We start from the raw sequence: 19,416 nt of genomic DNA, 5'->3' as shown, positions 1-19,416 counted from the left end.
GTGTGTGTTTGTATAGTGTGTGTATATAATGCAGAGTGTGTGTATAGTGTGTGGGTTTGTGTAGTGTGTATATAATGAATGCAGAGTGTGTGTTTGTATAGTGTGTGTATATAATGCAGAGTGTGTGTTTGTATAGTGTGTGTATATAATGCAGAGTGTGTGTATAGTGTGTGGGTTTGTGTAGTGTGTATATAATGAATGCAGAGTGTGTATATATAATGCAGTGTGTGTGTGTGTGTGTGTTTGTATAGTGTGTCTGAAGGGATGTGATTTGTGTAAAATGGGGGGGGGGAGCATTTTTTATATAAATTTAAATATTTATGTTTTATTTTATTTTTTTATGTCCCCCCTCCCTATTTGTTGCCTGGCCAGGGAGGGGGCTATGGCATTCCCTGGTGGTCCAGTGGCCTGTACTGAGTAGTGGGGTCCCGAAGGAAGCTGTTACTTACCTCCCAGAAGCTCCCTTCAGCTCCCCTGTGACAAGAGACATAATATTACGCTGTGGCACGAGGCAAGACAAGCAAGCCCTACTGAAAGCAATACATAACAAGTCACCTATGGACTTAATTCTTCCAGGATCTCCACCGCTCCAACCTGACATGGAGAAAAACGATGCAACCCATCACACAAAAGCTGCAAGAAGCAGGCATACCATACTGCTGGACTACGCCCAGATCCCTTACAGTTTTTAAAGCAGGCAGACAGATGAAGGCAACCAATGTGGCAAAGGCCACCACCTTCCTAGCGGCAGTAGGCATCAGTGACGCCCCACAGGAGCAGAGGGCCCGAGACACTAACGGGACTTGGGATGTGGACAACATGACCCAGTTCACCCCACGGAATAGACAGAGTGCCGTGACATAATATGCCACCTTTACTTACACTGCAACAGAACAGTTTTATTCTTCTTCTTTTGTTTTATTTTTTCCTTGCTGTCTTTACCTGGTAACTGAAACTTACATATGTTGACCTGACTGAAGCCCCTAGAAAGTCGTTACCCTAGAGACGACGCCAATAGTGCCCATTCATTACCGACAATATCACACACACCTCCCCTTTTAATATCCCAAGAAAATCCATGACAAAAATTTAAATGGGGAGAAATTTGTAAACAGTTTTCTCAGCACGCCATTGGCAGCAGTACCAGCATTGTATTTTTCAGCAATATTTTCTAGATGTAATCAAAGTACATGTTCAATCTGAATGTGCAGGGACACCATCTCATAGTGTACAAACATTTACTTTTTTGTATTTAATAATTAAGACTTGCAACAGTTTCCTTTAGGTATCTCAATCTCTTTGTGGGATAGTGATACAATGTATTTATTATGACCAAATAAATATCTTCAATATACTTTGAATTTAATAAGACTGCAGTTTGTCAGCAACACAACAAACCCAATGATATGTGACAGTGTCATATTAGCAGTGAAAGCTAAAGTGTCAAAATGTTATGTTTAATAGAGTAGAATCGCCTATTATATCGCCAACATATCAGATTAAGCATAATTAAAGAGTTTTTAAATATATTTTTTAGCATGCTTGTATCAAGCATAAAAGGCATGGACAATAAAAAGCAGAGTAACTTTGTAGTTTGAGATATCCCAGCATCCATTAAAAGATGTGATGGGAAATTCTCATTCAAAGAAAGGACTCTTTAGAATGTGAGTCCAATAAGCAAAATGGTTTATTCATAATTTTAGATATTATATGTGAGGATAAGGCGGCTACTTGTTTTAAAGCGTACCTCCTTAGGTAATATGTTAGAAGTGCATTCATGCGCTTTTGATCACACAAATGCACAGTGAGCAAATTACATCCAAGACTCATTCAGTGAATTCATGAACCCATAAAATCACTGTAGATCTTTCAGTGAGGAACGCTGCACAGAACTAATTAAACCCATCTTGTTTTGCGCACTGGCTCAAGATGCTAAGATGAAGGCATAACTACCCTTTTAAGCTGGCTGTAAAGCCATTTCTCAACAAACTCTGGAGCCAAATGAGTTCAATAAGAAAGACATGACAACCAGGGCCGGATTAACATAGGGGCTGATGGAGCTGCAGCTCCAGGCCCATGCCCATGAAATAGGCCCATTGCTTTTTTTATTACTCTTCACATGTGGTAGTAGGGAAAAAAAACTTGTGTGGACTGGTTGACAATGAAATTAGTTAAAGTAAAGCTAACTTTGCGTACTATGCAAATGCTCTTGCTGCTTTAGTCTAACTCTGTGGTATGTTCCCTTTCTTCAAAATTCACTACATACACCTTTTCTCTGTCCCAGACTGTGTAAAAGGAGCTTCTGTCTGCTAGTAAGGGTAAGGAAAGGAGTGGACAAGTGAGTGCTAGGAGACAGCCCTTAGAAAGCGTGGAGCGAGCACATCATTAGACGCATCTATGCCAAGTATAGAGTGCTGTCTGCCTGGTGTGCCCTTGGTTGTTAAGCCTGTCTGTCGATACAATTCTATAATAAGGCCCAAAATAATTGTCAGCACCAGGCCCAATGGGCTCTTAATCTTGGGTTGTCATCAGGGCCAGATTAAGATTAGCACTCACAGTTTAATAAAAGGGACACAATAGTCACCAAGACGACTTCATCTCATTGAAGTGGTCTGTGTGCAGTGTCCCAGTCCCACTTAGTCCTGCAATATAAATAATTGCAGTTGTTGAGAAACTGCAATGATTACATTGCCGGACTAAGAATGCCTCTAGAGGCTGTCAGTCAGACAACCACTAAAGGTACTTCCTGATAGCCAACCAACATTTGGTCGCCATTACACTCTACGTTCTCACGCTCTGCATGAGGACTTCCAGGTCAGTAAAATCCTCACAGGAAAGCATTGAAACAATGCTTTCCTATGGGGAGGGCCTAATGCGCTCTCACCACCACCCTGTAGGATGAAGTCAGAGGAGACGGAGCGCCGAGGGAGATAAGCTGAAATCAGGTAAGTGTTAAAGGGTTTCTTTACCCTTTCTGTGTCAGGGTGCAGGGGAATGTGAGCGAAGAAAGGGGGCCCAAAGTGAACTATAGTATAAGGAACACAACTTTTCAAGATTTACTGCAAATAAATATATTTCAGTTCATCATAATTCCATATGGTGCTCAAGTGAAATAGTCATTGGGTACCTTTCCACTTGTACAAATAAAAAATATAAAAAAAATTAAAATATACCTTTCTGGTCTGCAGGGTGAGGGGGCACATGGGGATACTTAGAGTGCTTCTTGATGTGAAAGTTGACGTTGTCCATCTCCACATTGAGGCTGATGGAAGCGGCAGAGTCGCTGTCCATAGCGGACTGGAAGCTGCTGACCGATGTACGCTTGCTAGGACTGGCTGAATCTTTATGCAATACAGACAAGGAAAGAAGCAGAGAAAAGAGGAGGGGAAACAACAGGTAATAAGGAAAAAGAGGAAAACTATGTTTAGTAAATAGAGCAGTGTTCCCCAAATTGAATCCTTAAACCAGATAACAATGCCTGTGTTGCATTTTTTTGGAATTAGAAGTCACCAGGTTTTAAGTTCCATTAAATTTTCTGAATATCTAATGATTTTGCTTGTAAAGACAGAACTTGGGGAACACCGATTTAAAAGCATCTATGCGTTTAGAAGTATATCATGATATAGAAAACACCTTATACATAGGAAGGAGTAGCCAAGCTTCTATAGCAGAAAATACCAAATGGCTAGTAAAAAATTTTAGGCCTCTTGATAAATTGAATCATAGATTATCAAAACATTGGAGAATTTGTTTTATATTTCGGTCTCAGATCTCTAAGACTTTTTGCTGTACTGAACTTGATTTCAAATTGTGTTGACTAGCTCTGATTTGGGGATGCACTTCTCCATATTTTGGAGGGAATGAGTAATGTGTTTTAATAAACTGCATACTAAATGCAAGACTCAAAATTTCCACTAGCCAACTAGCCACTGGCAAGTGAAAAGTCGGCCATGAGTAGAAATTAATCTATTTAATTGTGCCATGAACCCTCCAAACTTGCAATAGCAAGTAACTTTTAGGCCTGTCTAGTAGGGAGAGCGTTCATTATAGTGTCTTATATTGTTCGGTTCTATTGATTTTGTAATGAAGAAGGACAATGGGAGAAAAGCCAGAAAGAGTGACAAAAACACCTTTATAGAAACCAAAAGACAAAGCATACTAAGGGAAACATACCAAGCCTTAAAATGTTGTAAGTAGCAGTACCAATATCAGTCAGCTGCATTCCAAAATATCCAAATTTCTATTCTATTTATGGGCTGAGCTCAGAGACATATTGAAAGAGTATTGTATTAATTTATTTAAATGTTATTTGATAAATCCCACAAATTAACTGGATTCTATTTATAACGTGATTAAAAAAAAAAAGAAAAAGAAAAAAAGATATCTTAGAAAGAAGACAAACATCTCAAAGTATCTTAATTTTTAAAGGGACACTATAGTCACCTGAACAACTTTAGCTTAATGAAGCAGTTTGGTGTATAGAACATGCCCCTGCAGCCTCACTGCTCAATCCTCTGCCATTTAGGAGTTAAATCCCTTTGTTTAGGAACCCTAGTCACACCTCCCTGCATGTGACTTGCACAGCCTTCCATAAACACTTCCTGTAAAGAGAGCCCTATTTAGGCTTTCTTTATTGCAAGTTCTGTTTGATTTAGATTTTCTTATCCCCTGCTATGTTAATAGCTTGCTAGACCCTGTAAGAGCCTCCTGTATGTGATTAAAGTTCAATTTAGAGATTGAGATACAATTATTTAAGGTAAATTACATCTGTTTGAAAGTGAAACCATTTTTTTTTTTTTCAATGCAGGCTCTGTCAATCATAGCCAGGGGAGGTGTTGCTAGGGCTGCATAAACAGAAACAAAGTGATTTAACTCCTAAATGACAGTGAATTGAGCAGTGAAATTGCAGGGGAATGATCTATACACTAAAACTGCTTTATTTAGCTAAAGTAATTTAGGTGACTATAGAGTTCCTTTAAGTCATTGGTAAATTAAAGGAAACACTAATTTTAGTAACGGATTAGTCAGACTTGGATCAATTAATCACATTAAAAACATTTACAAATTGGTTGTAAAGAGCCAATGAAAATTGAATAGAATAATAAATCAAATATTTAGTAAAGTAAAATAAATTTACTTACTGGTCAAATTATCTTCCCCTTCATCAGGAATTTGTTCATTGTCACTGTCATCAAACTTTATGTCCTTGAACCATGAAGGTTCTGAATGCCCTTCAACGGAATTCACCGAATCACTGTCAGGCGAAGGCGTTTCAGAGAATTCAGTGCTCTACAATGGAAAAAGCAAGTGCGTTTTGTGAAATTAAAGGAGTATGAATTAGATAAAGATTTATTTAAAAGTGTTTTTTTATCAGTATAATTTGTGTTTGGACCTGAATGCCAAGGTTGAAGAAAAAAACCAAAAAAAAAACACAACAACTTATGTTTGTGGGATAGGCATAGAGATGTAACATTTCTGAATATGTGTTAAGAACACTTAAAGGACCACTATAGGTACCCAGACCACTTCAGCTCAATGAAGTGGTCTGGGTGCCAGGTTCCTCTAGTTTTAACTGCTATGTTTCACTGAGGGTTAATCCAGCCTCTAGTGGCTGTCTCACTGACAGCTGCTAGAGGCGCTACCGCAATTCTCACTGTGAAAATCACAGTGAGAAGACGCTGGATGTCCATAGGAAAGCATTGAGTAATGCTTTCCTATGGGCGGTTTGAATGCACGAGTGGCTCTTGCCGCGCATGCGCTTTCTGAGTTGACGTTGGCAGGGGGAGGAGAGGTCACCAGCGCCAAGGGAGCCTGACGCTGGAGAAAGGGAAGTAGCTGAAGGGGTTTTAACCCCTTCAGCCCAGCGGGTGGGGGGCCCGTGGGGGGCCCTTAGGGACCCAATGAACCTATAGTGTATGCTGGATATAGTCCTTCATGCATATCCTGTAACTCTTGGATGGGAATTCATGCATTCTTTATATTAACACTCCCTCCTTCTAGCACCATCTCCTGCACTGTTCGCTTTTTTTTTGTTTTTTTCCCCTCGCTCTCCGATCTTCACATAAGATATTTACAACCCTCTGCAAGAATGGTGCCTATAATCTATCAAACCTGCTTATCTGCACTCATGTCGCTCTAACCCCTGTATCACAACCATATGACAGAGGATCCGACATTGGAGTGGGCCCGGCGGCTTGCCCTTTATGATGCCGGGTGCGTGGCCCCTCCAGTTAGTCTGCCCTGACGGAGATCCAGCCTTCAGTCTGGGAGTGAGCTGCAGACTGAGGTGTCTCGTGATCTCCAGCCTGTCAGAGTGTTGCTGCGGGTTACCACGGCAACGCTCTGTCTGACTGGAGATCGCGAGACTCACCACTCTCGGCTGAGCTGCAGACTCATCACTCTCGGCTGAGCTGCAGACTGAAGAGAGAGGGCGCCCACTGGACCACCAGGGAAGGTATTTATGAACCCCCCCTCTACGCCCCGTAACCCCTACCCCCAGTCACACCACCCCCGTCACAGCCCAGGGTCACCGGTCGGTCACCCCCCCCCTCACAGCCCACGGTCACCCCCCCCCCTTTTGCCCCCCCTCACAGCCCACGGTCACCCCCCCTTCGCCCCCTCACAGCCCACGGTCACCCCCCCCTTTGCCCCCCCTCACAGCCCACGGTCACCCCCCCCCCCACAGCCCACGGTCACCCCCCCCCTTTGCCCCCCCTCACAGCCCACGGTCACCCCCCCCCTTTGCCCCCCTCACAGCCCACGGTCACCCCCCCCTTTGCCCCCCCTCACAGCCCACGGTCACCCCCCCCCTTTGCCCCCCTCACAGCCCACGGTCACCCCCCCCCTTTGCCCCCCTCACAGCCCACGGTCACCCCCCCCCCTTAGCCCACGGTCACCCCCCCCCCCTCACAGCCCACGGTCACCCCCCCCCCTTCCCCCCCCCTCACAGCCCACGGTCACCCCCCCCCCCTTCGCCCCCCCCTCACAGCCCACGGTCACCCCCCCCCCCTTCGCCCCCCCCTCACAGCCCACGGTCACCCCCCCCCCCTTCGCCCCCCCCTCACAGCCCACGGTCACCCCCCCCTTTGCCCCCCCCCCCCTCACAGCCCACGGTCACCCCCCCCTTTGCCCCCCCTCACAGCCCACGGTCACCCCCCCCTTTGCCCCCCCTCACAGCCCACGGTCACCCCCCCTTTGCCCCCCCCCCCCTCACAGCCCACGGTCACCCCCCCTTTGCCCCCCCCCCCCTCACAGCCCACGGTCACCCCCCCTTTGCCCCCCCCCCCTCACAGCCCACGGTCACCCCCCCTTTGCCCCCCCTCACAGCCCACGGTCACCCCCCCTTTGCCCCCCCTCACAGCCCACGGTCACCCCCCCCTTCTCACAGCCCACGGTCACCCCCCCCTTCGCCCCCCCCCCCCTCACAGCCCACGGTCACCCCCCCCTTCGCCCCCCCCCCTCACAGCCCACGGTCACCCCCCCTTCGCCCCCCCCCCTCACAGCCCACGGTCACCCCCCCCTTTGCCCCCCCCTCACAGCCCACGGTCACCCCCCCTTTGCCCCCCCCTCACAGCCCACGGTCACCCCCCCTTTGCCCCCCCCCCCTCACAGCCCACGGTCACCCCCCCTTTGCCCCCCCCCCCTCACAGCCCACGGTCACCCCCCCTTTGCCCCCCCTCACAGCCCACGGTCACCCCCCCTTTGCCCCCCCTCACAGCCCACGGTCACCCCCCCCTTCTCACAGCCCACGGTCACCCCCCCTTCGCCCCCCCCCCTCACAGCCCACGGTCACCCCCCCCTTCGCCCCCCCCCCTCACAGCCCACGGTCACCCCCCCTTCGCCCCCCCCCCCCTCACAGCCCACGGTCACCCCCCCCTTCGCCCCCCCCCCTCACAGCCCACGGTCACCCCCCCCTTCGCCCCCCCCCTCACAGCCCACGGTCACCCCCCCCTTCGCCCCCCCCCCTCACAGCCCACGGTCACCCCCCCCTTCGCCCCCCCCCCTCACAGCCCACGGTCACCCCCCCCTTCGCCCCCCCCTCACAGCCCACGGTCACCCCCCCCTTCGCCCCCCCCTCACAGCCCACGGTCACCCCCCCCCTTCGCCCCCCCCCTCACAGCCCACGGTCACCCCCCCCTTCGCCCCCCCCTCACAGCCCACGGTCACGCCCCCCTTCGCCCCCCCCCCCCACAGCCCACGGTCACGCCCCCCTTCGCCCCCCCCCCCTCACAGCCCACGGTCACGCCCCCCTTCGCCCCCCCCCCCCTCACAGCCCACGGTCACCCCCCCCTTCGCCCCCCCCTCACAGCCCACGGTCACCCCCCCCCTTCGCCCCCCCCTCACAGCCCACGGTCACCCCCCCCCCTTCGCCCCCCCCTCACAGCCCACGGTCACCCCCCCCCTTCGCCCCCCCCTCACAGCCCACGGTCACGCCCCCCTTCGCCCCCCCCCCACAGCCCACGGTCACGCCCCCCTTCGCCCCCCCCTCACAGCCCACGGTCACGCCCCCCTTCGCCCCCCCCTCACAGCCCACGGTCACGCCCCCCTTCGCCCCCCCCCTCACAGCCCACGGTCACCCCCCCCCCCTTCGCCCCCCCCCCTCACAGCCCACGGTCACCCCCCCCTTCGCCCCCCCCCCCACAGCCCACGGTCACCCCCCCCCTTCGCCCCCCCTCACAGCCCACGGTCACCCCCCCCTTCGCCCCCCCTCACAGCCCACGGTCACCCCCCCTTCGCCCCCCCTCACAGCCCACGGTCACCCCCCCTTCGCCCCCCCTCACAGCCCACGGTCACCCCCCCCTTCGCCCCCCTCACAGCCCACGGTCACCCCCCCTTCGCCCCCCTCACAGCCCACGGTCACCCCCCCCTTCGCCCCCCCTCACAGCCCACGGTCACCCCCCCCTTCGCCCCCCCTCACAGCCCACGGTCACCCCCCCCTTCGCCCCCCCTCACAGCCCACGGTCACCCCCCCCTTCGCCCCCCCTCACAGCCCACGGTCACCCCCCCCTTCGCCCCCCCTCACAGCCCACGGTCACCCCCCCCCTTCGCCCCCCCTCACAGCCCACGGTCACCCCCCCCTTCGCTCCCCCTCACAGCCCACGGTCACCCCCCCTCACAGCCCACGGTCACTCCCCCCTTCGCCCCCCACGTGTGTGTGTATATCTCTAGGGTTGCACCGTTCCTGTGGAACTCCCTTCCCTTTTCCATTAGACGCTCACCCAGTCTCCACTCCTTCAAAAAAAAAAATCATTGAAAATTCACTTTCACAAAAGTATATCAATTAAACTGTTAATTGTTCCAAAAAGACAAACACTAAGACTTCATTAAATACTATTATACCAATCTACTTCCCTAACCCTTTGTGTCAATTTACCCCATTCCCTATATCATGTAAGCTCATTGAGCAGGGCCCTCAACCCCTCTGTTTCTGTGCGTCAAACTGGTTACAATTACATGTTTGTTATTCCACCCATTGTAAAGTGCCACAGAATTTGTTGACGCTATATATCTCATTAAGAAAGTTCAAATATGTGAACTGAAACTTTTGGATTAAACGTATTACCTTTTGAAAAACTCCTCGAGTGCTGGCTTCTCTACTGGAATTATATATCACTAAATAGCCAATCTTCCCATTTTGTACAAAGTGCTTGACAGAGAAAATCTATAGACCTTGACAGAAAAAAATCTATAGACCTTTTTTTTTTGTTTTTTAACTTTTTCACAAACTTTCAGAGTACCTGACAAAAGCAAAAAAAAAAATCAAAAAAATTGTACTAATATGCGTACCTGAAGAGGTCTGTACAAGGCATATTCATCTCGAAAAAGTTGATCATGATGGGAGACACAATCCAACCACTTGCCATCCATAAGGGCTTGTCCTATGGCTATTGCTTGTGCTCTAAGGAACATAGTAAAATACATATGAATTCAGGTTCTCGTCTACTACTTAGACAGACAAAGCAATTCTATTTCAAATAAGGTTTAAAGTAGGAATTTCCCCACTTACTTAGTATAGCACTATATAAAATTTTGCTATTAGGTGTCACCCTCTACATAAATTGTGCAAAAAGTGAGCAGCACTGCCTGTTGGGATAGCACAACCTATTCAAACATCATAAGTCTATACTATTTACTGTACATTCAGAATTTATTTATTTTGCACTTTTTCCCAAGTAAAGTTCAAGCTGGAGAGATTCCGAGTAATGTATTTTCATGCTAAAAAATAAATGTATATGAATATCTGTACATGAGAGGTTACCCAACCTACCTAGTGTTTATGTGCCCATTTCTCATTAGCCAGTTAACCAGGTCCTTTCCAACAATGCAGTTAGGATGTGTTCGCAACCAGTAGCGGTGGTCCTGGAACTCCATGCCACTGTTGTGATGGCAAATCTTCTTCCATAGCTCTCTAAGCTGCACAGAGTCCTAAAGACGCAAAATTAAAGTTTTAGGTTTCATAGGTCAAGATCTATTTGCATGCAATTACCAAACATCATTGGCCCTTTCAAGAAATGGCTTTATCATTCTGTGCATAACCAAAGACAAAACATATACTTGTCAGCCGCAACATTAAAATCTCCTGCATAATATTATATAGGTCCCCATTGTGCAGCAGAAACAGCTCTGATGCCGTCCTGTGGTGTCTGCCACCAAGACTTTAGCAAGAGATCCTTTAAATCCAGCAAGTTGCAAGGTGGAGCCTCCACAGATCAGTTTTGTTCCAATACATCCCACAGATGCTCAATTGGATTAATATCTGGGGAATTTGGAGGACAAGAGAACACCTTGAATTCTTTGTCATATTTCTCAAACCATTCCTCAACACTTTTTAACAGTGTGACAAGGTGCATTATCTTGCTGAAAGAGGACACTGACATTAGGGAACACCATTGCCATGAATGGATGATTGTGGTCTACAACAATCTCTGGATAGGTTGTACGTGTCAAAGTACAACCTATCTGCCAGTACCCAAGGATTACTAGCAGAAGATCGCAGAGTGCATAATGTCGACTCTGCTCCTCCGCCTTCTTCCCATAGAGCATCCTGCTGCCATCTCTTTCCCAGGTAAATGAGGCACATGCACTGAACCATTCACCTAATCTAAAAGAAAATGTGATTCATTAGACCAGGCGCCCTTCTTCCATTGTTACACAATACAGTTCTTCCACATTGAAGGCGCTTTCGGTGGTGGACAAGGGTCATCATGGGCACTCTAGCCGGTCTACAGTGATGTAGTTCCATATTAAGAAAACTGCAATGCACTCTGTGTTCGACACCTTTCTATCATGGCCATATCATGGTCATTAAGCATTTCAGCAACTTGAACTATAGTGGAACGTCTGTGTGATCAGACCAGATATGCTAGCCTTCACTACCCACGTGTATCAATGAGCCGTGGGCGCCCTTGCCCTTGATGCTGGTTCACCAGTTGTCCTTCCTTGCACCACTTTTGGTAGCTACTAACCAACACATACTGGAAACACCCCACAAGACTTGCCATTTTGAAGATGCTCTGACTCAGTCGTCTAGCCATCACTATTTGCTCATTGTTAAAGTCACTCATATTTTCGTTTGCCCATTTTTCCTGCTTCAAATACATGCAATTCAAGAACACTTGATGCCCACCCCTTGACAGGTCCCATTATAATGCTATAATCAATAGTATTTACTTCACCCCTTAGTGGCTTTAATGTTGTGATTGATCAATGTAGTGACGAAAGCAACTTCGCCACAGGTTTTTGGAGAGGCCTGTTTGCCAGCCTCCTACCCTGGGACTATGGGCCCTGTGATAACCCATGTTCAAAAGTACTGTTTCTTCCCCTTGGACTTTTAACTGGAACAGATTCAAACATGTGGCGGCCATCTAAAATTGTCCAGCAGTGTTTTGTCGTCAAGTGTATGGAACTGGACATGGGACCATGTGCACCTGGGCCAAAAATAAGACTTCCAGGAAATTCCTGAACTGATCTGGGTGATTTTTGGATATGTTGTTCACCCATATCCGGGCTATCGGGGGATGTGACTTGTGGGGATATATTGTATTTTAGGGTACTTTTTGGGGTTTGTAAAAACGCATGTTTGTTCTGTTTAGCGTTAATTGAGTTAGCCCATTGCCTTTGTTAATTGTATCACAGGTGGGGGGGGGGAGGGGGAGGAGATGGGAGAGGGGGGATTGTGTACACTGTATGTGAGTATCTGCATGTAAGACTGTTTTTATTGTTTTTTTTTTGTTTGTTTTTTAATTCTGTGTCCTGTGCACCACAAGATTCACCTGGGCATAAACCTTGTGGGGAACAACTGTATAAAAACTCAAGCTGTTCAAAAAACCTTCAGACTTGTTCTACCTTTCATGAAGTTTCAGCTCATGTTTGGGGGTTTGGAAAACTACCTACACTCTGGGGATTGCTATAATCACTATACTTCCCAAAGTATAATCACTAAGCTCTTGTAAGAGCTTGTTCCTGTTTTGCTCTCTGAACTAAGGAGGGGTTCACCCACTGGAAGCTGGAGCCCGGTTTTGGGTCCAGGGTGGGTGGAGGATGGCGAAACCCCAACCAAGCTGCGGCGGTTGGTGGGGGTTTGCGGTGGTTATGATGTCGAGTGCGGTGCTGATGGTCCTTGGCAAGCACTAGGAGCATCGTTTGACGGAGGCACCCAGTTGGGGTGGCAGGCGGTCCGTCACAGTAGTTCGTACAGAAACACAGGTCCATCAAGTCCAAATGTTAAGAATCAACAATGCACAAAATGATGCTCAAGCATGTATGTCATTGTAGAGGCAGTCAACATGTAATTAACCACATGGGCTAGCTATAAAGGAACACCATATATAGTAATGCTCATTGCACTGGACATGAGGAAACGGCATAAATTACAGCAGGTAGAAGTCTATGTCCACATTTTTATTATTTTTGTTTTAAATTTATATATTTGTTTGCCTGGATAGTTAATTTTAAGGCTAAAGGAAAATAACGGAGAAAGGAAAAAAAAAAAAAAAAAAAGCTAACAAATGGAAAAAAGGGGGATGGATTTAGGTTTTTGTAAAATAATTCATGGTCTTTGCCACTAGGTGGCTCACTCCCCTTAATCTAGAGCAGTGGAAATCTTTTTTAAAAAGGAATCCAAGTTATCGTACCAGCATTAGTTTAGCAACCCTTCCTAAAAAGTATAATTCACTTAATTATGCCTATCTTACAGTTAAGCTAAATATGTAATATATGTAGCCTGCACATTTTAAATTGTCTCTATCACAGCCATTTTGTTTTTTTACTCCTTTAATTTTACACCTAAGAGTCTCAGCAATAAAATACACTTGTATTTATATCTGATTCTTTATTTTTTCAGGGGACCGGATACTCATACATAACTGCATTCTTCTATTGCCCATAGTATGCAACAGGGAAGCACTTTCAGAATCAGCGGTAGGTTACAGTGTAAAATGGACACAGCTATGCATCCCCAGTAAGCAATGAGCTATGACAATTTCAGTGGGCGCTCGAAAATCCTGTGAGGCAACAGAGAAGGGACCGGATAGAATGGGTGAGTATTGTGGGAAAGCTTGCCCTACTTTATCTTATGTCCTTAAGGAAAATAGATCAGAAATTAAGAAAAGAAGAACATATTCTGAAAGAGGGAGAGAAGAGAAAACAATAGGAGAAAGGTATGTTTGAGGTGATCAAGCAATTTTAAGTGAAGCCTCTAATCCTTTGAAGGTATTGTTTCAGGGCTTAAAACTCCACATACTATTCTATACTTGAACAATGGTTCAATGGAGAGGAACACTGCATCAGTCAGGCATTATCAATCACGCACCTGCTGGCATCTCATATGTGACCAATAGCGCCTTACTAGTGGGTATTAAACATCTGGATTCACACTGCTCCCTTGCCTGGTTATGGTCCCTGCATACCCAAGAGTGTGTTTATAGTATATATGGTTTTATCTGCTTCTCACTTTGGCTCATTTGATTATTCTTGACCTTTGTCAAGACCGCAGCTTGTCCCCTGTATTTGTTTCTTTCTATACTTTGGTAAGGAGGCAAAAGCACAAGCATTTCTGTATAATAAAGTTGTGTATGCAAGCTAGGCTCACTAGGACTAGAATGTAGTAAGTTGCTGTAGTCGCCATGTCAGAGAGCAGAAGGACTGTCAAGAAAGAGGGTTCTCCTGTTCTCCCCTATCACTCAACTGTTAGCATAGAGGTTTATGCAGACAAATGAACAATAGATGAGTAGAGGGGTATATTTTTAAAGAGATTTTTTTTGTTAGTAAATTTGTACCATTTGCTCGAATTCATGTTAGCAGTTATAAAAGTTATTCCTTTAAAAAATAAAAATAAAATATAAAAAAGTTTATATGCACACAATATCAAGATGCAACCAGTAATGGGGGAGTTCCCAATAGACTCATTTTGAAGAGGAACCTGGACACGAAAGCAGACTTTCATTTTGGAACACGGTACATTTGAAGATCTTAGCTATGTTTACAGAGAGAAAACACCAACAAATAAGGGAAAGTTGTAAAAAAATAAAATTAAAAAAAAAAGAAAAGGATAGCACACAGTCTCTATGCAAAGCACTTACTAGAAGTATTTTCCTCTCCTCCTCATTGGCATCATTTTTCTGATATGCCCGAGAAGCCTGGGGACTGACAGACTCATAGGATGGTACCATTGGGGAGCCAGAGCGGTCTAGTGAAAGATTTGTAATACTTGCAGACCTGTAAAGTCAAACCATATATAAATGTAAAAAAAAAAATATATATATATATATATATATTTTTTTTTTTTTTTTTAATATATTTATGTAAAATTCTGTGACTTTTCTACTAAAAATGTTTTCCACGTTTTAGAAAAACAAATGTTCTTTCCACATGTGAATGTGAGTGAGCTGTTAAAAGATTGATTGCGTATTCTGACAAATCACTAAAACCTTTGCATAGATTATGATACAACGAATTACCAATCCATTGTCGTCTCTATCCCCAGTTACGATTTCGGATCAGTGGAGGGAAACGAAAGGGGCTCAAGAGAAATCGATCTATCTTAAATAGTGCCACTCAGTTTTAGTAAATACCCCATACAGATGGCTGTTAGTTCTTCAGAGCAAAATTTGTATTAACTTTGCTATGAAATTACATTGAATTCATCTTAATTAATATTCATAACACAGTTAAACCTATACATTGGATAATGAGAACACATCATTTTCAGACAGTGACAAAACTTATTTTAAACATATTTAAGTGGATGATTATCTGATATTAAAATATTCCCTTACCTATTTCTAGCAGGAGATTTCCCAGCATCTTCTTGTACAGATGCCAAACGTGCTGCCAAAGAGGGTTTCGTACCATCCTGGTGAACCAGACTAAAAAAATAACAGAGATAAACCAAAAAGCACTCGTAATCGAAAGTTATTATGTGAGAAGTTAATACAAGCAAAACATTGAGAATGCTGTATGTACATGTTATGAAATTAAAAAGAAACCTTTAACTGGACAGTCTAAGCACCGTAACCACCACAGCTCAATAGAGTAGTTATAGGGCAAAGTGAATAGGGGCAGCATCCCTTAGTTTTTCCTTAAAACATTTAGGAGCAGGGTGATAAAATACAAGAATTCCTATTGGCAATGACAGGCTAAGAGTTGATTAGCTCACTCATCTCAGCCTATTACTGCCCAGGTTGGACAGCATGAATACAGGTAATGCTGAAGTGTAAAATTAATTTAATCAATGCTGCTGGAGAGGAGGCAAGCCATAAGTACTGGAGAGAGCCCCAGATTTTGTCAAACTGCTCCGAAATGTTTTAGTAAAAAAATGGAATAATACCCATAAGCCTATATACACCATAACCACTATAATAGGTTACTGCATTTTTGGTGCTTTGATTGCTCCTGTAATGGAAACAGGAGAGACTAGTCCCCAACCTTGGATCTAGAACGGTCCAGTTACATCAACCATCCCTTCTATACTAGCACCAGAGAACACTACCACGATTTTTCAGGGTAAGGTCTTGCCACCTACCAACTGACAGGCAGATATCTCCTTCTCTGGTCTGCTCCTTCTTGCATGCAGGAATTAATGCCTCTGGATGCTTCCAACCCTATTTTTACAAGGATGTTTTTGGCTCATAGACTCAACTGATTCAGATCTCAGCATATAGGTCTGAAGACTGCCACCAGATCCCCCCATGACAGAGGTAGCACTCATGTTCAGGTGTCAAGAATACCCAAACCACAGAGAACAACAAACCCAATGCATTGTTAAGTTATGGAACAAAAGACTCACTACACTACTAAAAGAGAAAGGATACGATGCAGTGATACTTTTAGAAGGACAACCTGTGAAAGCCCTAGATAAACATGTGAATATTTCAAACATCTTTATAAAAAAAATTAGCAAAAAGAAGAAAACCATAAATCACAGAAACCAAAGGAGTAACCAATGTATTTGTTTTGAAGTACCATGGAACCCATCCCCCTTCCCAAATCTAAAGCAATATTGCATGATACCTTTGCCAGGCAAGGTCATCTTCCAAGAAGATGTTACGACTGGACTTCCTTCCTCCAACTGGAGTACGGGGTTCTCCAGGCTCCAGCACAGAGAGTGAGCAGGTGGAATCCGACAATGTGTTCAGTTCTTCACCGATGGGGTTGCTGTCCGAAGAATGGGCATAATTTATTGCTATCTTACGGCAGTAAGTGCAAGCCCGTAGGTCACCTTTTACAAAAAACACAGATATAAGCAAGGTGAGTGTAGCCAAAAATGATCTCTTCAGGCCAATTTATAAAACTGCAAATGGTCATCAACTGAATAGGGAATTTTAAGTTCTAGGTTAAAATAGCCAACGTGTTAATTAACAAAAATTTGAAATTCTCAATCTATCATTGGCTGCCTATTGAGAGAAATAGAGTGTATGAGTAGGACTATACTAGCCACAATGCGAGGATAGACAAAACACTCTTACTTGAAAAATCCTAGGCTTACTTTACTCGCTGGTCTTCCTTTGTCAATTCCTTCTAAAGCAAAGACAATCTATATATAATAATCTTACACCAAACAGATGACAATATCCTGAATTCTCACCTATATAAAAGTTTTATAGTATTTTAATAACCCAACCTTGCTTGTTTCAATAGACATGATCTGGCAAAAACTATAAAAAGATTTGAGCATGCAAAAATACAGCATATTAAGGAGACCAAAACCCATCAAATGAATTCAAGTTGCACTGGTGCTCAGAGCCTTTAAGTTTCAAAAAACAGCTAACCACATAATACCCAATAAAAACAAAAGCAGCTGGACAAAGGTTGGCATGCTAATATTTTAATTTCCAGAGATTGTTTACTAGAGGTGTATACAGCAGAATAACTACCGTATATACTCGAGTATAAGCCGACCCGAATATAAGCCGAGGCCCCTAATTTTATCCCAAAAAACTGGGAAAATTTATTGACTCGAGTATAAGACTAGGGTGGGAAATGCAGCAGCTACTGGTAAATTTCTAAATAAAATTAGATCCTAAAAAAAATATATTAATTGAATATTTATTTACAGTGTGTGTATAATGAATGCAGTGTGTGCGTATGTGTGTGTGTATGAGTGCAGCGTGTGTGTATGAGTGCAGCGTGTGTGTATGAGTGCAGTGTGTGTGTGCATGAATGCAGTGTGTGTGTGCATGAATGCAGTGTGTGTGTGTGCATGAATGCAGTGTGTGTGTGTGCATGAATGCAGTGTGTGTGTGTGTATGAATGCAGTGTGTGAATGCAGTGTGTGCAGGGCCGGTGCAAGGATATTTGCCGCCGTAGGCAAAAAAAATGTTGCCGCCCCCTCCCCCCCCATATGTCCTGACTTCCCCTCCTCCTCCCTCAGTGGTCCTTACCTCCCCACCCCCGTGTTCCTTCACCCCCCCCCCCCCAGTGGTCCTGACTCACCCCTCCCCTAGTGGTCCTTACTTCCCCCTCCCCTCCCATAGTGGTCCTTATCCCACCCCCTCCCTCTCATAGTGGTCCTTATCCCCCTTCTCCCTCCCATAGTGGTCCATATACCCCCCCTCCCTCCCATAGTGGTCCTTATACCCCCCTCCCTCCCATAGTGGTCCTTATCCCACCCCCTCCCTCCCATAGTGGTCCTTATCCCCCTTTTTTTGTTATTATTAATTTTTTTATTATTATTATTAATTTTGTATTATTATTTCGTATTTTATTTATATTTTTTTTTTTCGTCCCCCCTCCCTGCTTGATATATGGCAGGGAGGGGGGCTCTCCTTCCCTGGTGGTCCAGTGGCAGTTCAGTGGGGGGGGAGAGGGGGGCTGGCAGAGCTGTACTTACCTGTTCTGCAGCTCCTGTCAGCTCTCTCCTCCTCTGCGCCGTCCGTTCTGCTCTTCTGTCAGCTCCCAGTGTAAATCTCGCGAGAGCCGCGGCTCTCGCAAGATTTACACTGGGAGCTGACCGAGGTGCTGACCGGACGGCGCAGAGGAGGAGAGAGCTGACAGGAGCTGCAGAACAGGTAAGTACAGCTCTGCCAGCTCCCCTCTCCCCCCAGTCTGTATTATGGCAATGCAAATTGCCATAATACAGACCTTGACTCGAGTATAAGCCGAGTTGGGGTTTTTCAGCCCAAAAAATGGGCTGAAAAACTCGGCTTATACTCGAGTATATACGGTATATGCAGCTTAGAAGCAAGAACCTGACTAACCTGTATATCCCATAAATTTTCCAGGAATCTCCTGGTTGCAGCAACGGCTGCAGAAAATCTGACCACAAAGCCGACAGTGGTGTCTCCTTCGGAAGGTGGTGAACTTTTCACTGCAGTCATAGCATTCTTTGCACTGGCTGTCAGGCATCCAGTACTGCTTCAAGTCACTGTCCTGGTAACAAATAAGGCATGGTTGAAGTAAAACAAATAGCAAACATGTGGCACATTACCAAATAAAAGAAAACTGTTTAATACAAGGTATGTTTGTAAAAGCAATGTGCGTCTTTTTATGAATCTATAGGCAAAATGCATGACAAATTACATTGTTTAGATAAACCAGGATAACAGATATCACCCATTGTGGGTTATGCTTGGACAAAGTAAAATGCTTGTGAAAAGAAGAAATTAATTTTAATTTATATTTCAGAATAACTGTATTGGACAATGTACCAGACAATCATGGTACTAATTTAGAAGGTTAAAAAGCTATGCAAAATCTCGCAGAAAGAACTAAATCCAACACCCAAACCAACCCAAACCTCCCCTATTTTCCCAAAAAAAGACTTTCAGTCTCTTCACGGAGAAATAACCAACGAGTATAGCTTTGACCAGTGGTGGAACTACCGCGGTCGCAGAGGTCACAGCCGTGACCAGCCCGCCACTCGAGGAGGCCCGGTCGCCCTGTGCACCGCTGCCATGTGTTGCGGCCCCAGCCCGGTCG

At 45.6% G+C, this 19,416-nt stretch overlaps 1 protein-coding gene across 1 annotated transcript in view; it reads right to left on the bottom strand.

The window, feature by feature from the left end:
• The window catches only part of PIKFYVE (phosphoinositide kinase, FYVE-type zinc finger containing), a 208,584-nt gene that overhangs the window by 135,859 nt on the left and 53,309 nt on the right, over positions 1-19,416 (bottom strand). The window contains exons 5-12 of the mRNA XM_063430121.1: positions 18,696-18,867; positions 16,510-16,717; positions 15,276-15,365; positions 14,580-14,715; positions 10,268-10,425; positions 9,787-9,898; positions 5,142-5,289; positions 3,174-3,341 (exon numbers count right to left, since the gene is read on the bottom strand). Of these exons, the coding sequence (XP_063286191.1) occupies positions 3,174-3,341; positions 5,142-5,289; positions 9,787-9,898; positions 10,268-10,425; positions 14,580-14,715; positions 15,276-15,365; positions 16,510-16,717; positions 18,696-18,867 (1,192 nt within the window). The remainder of the gene's footprint in view (positions 1-3,173; positions 3,342-5,141; positions 5,290-9,786; positions 9,899-10,267; positions 10,426-14,579; positions 14,716-15,275; positions 15,366-16,509; positions 16,718-18,695; positions 18,868-19,416) is intronic.

The sequence above is a fragment of the Pelobates fuscus genome, chromosome 8, assembly GCF_036172605.1.
Source record: "Pelobates fuscus isolate aPelFus1 chromosome 8, aPelFus1.pri, whole genome shotgun sequence".
NCBI classification, from domain to species: Eukaryota; Metazoa; Chordata; class Amphibia; order Anura; family Pelobatidae; genus Pelobates; species Pelobates fuscus.
Note: the sequence above shows the minus strand (reverse complement) of the source record. Positions and strands in the feature narration are given on the sequence as shown.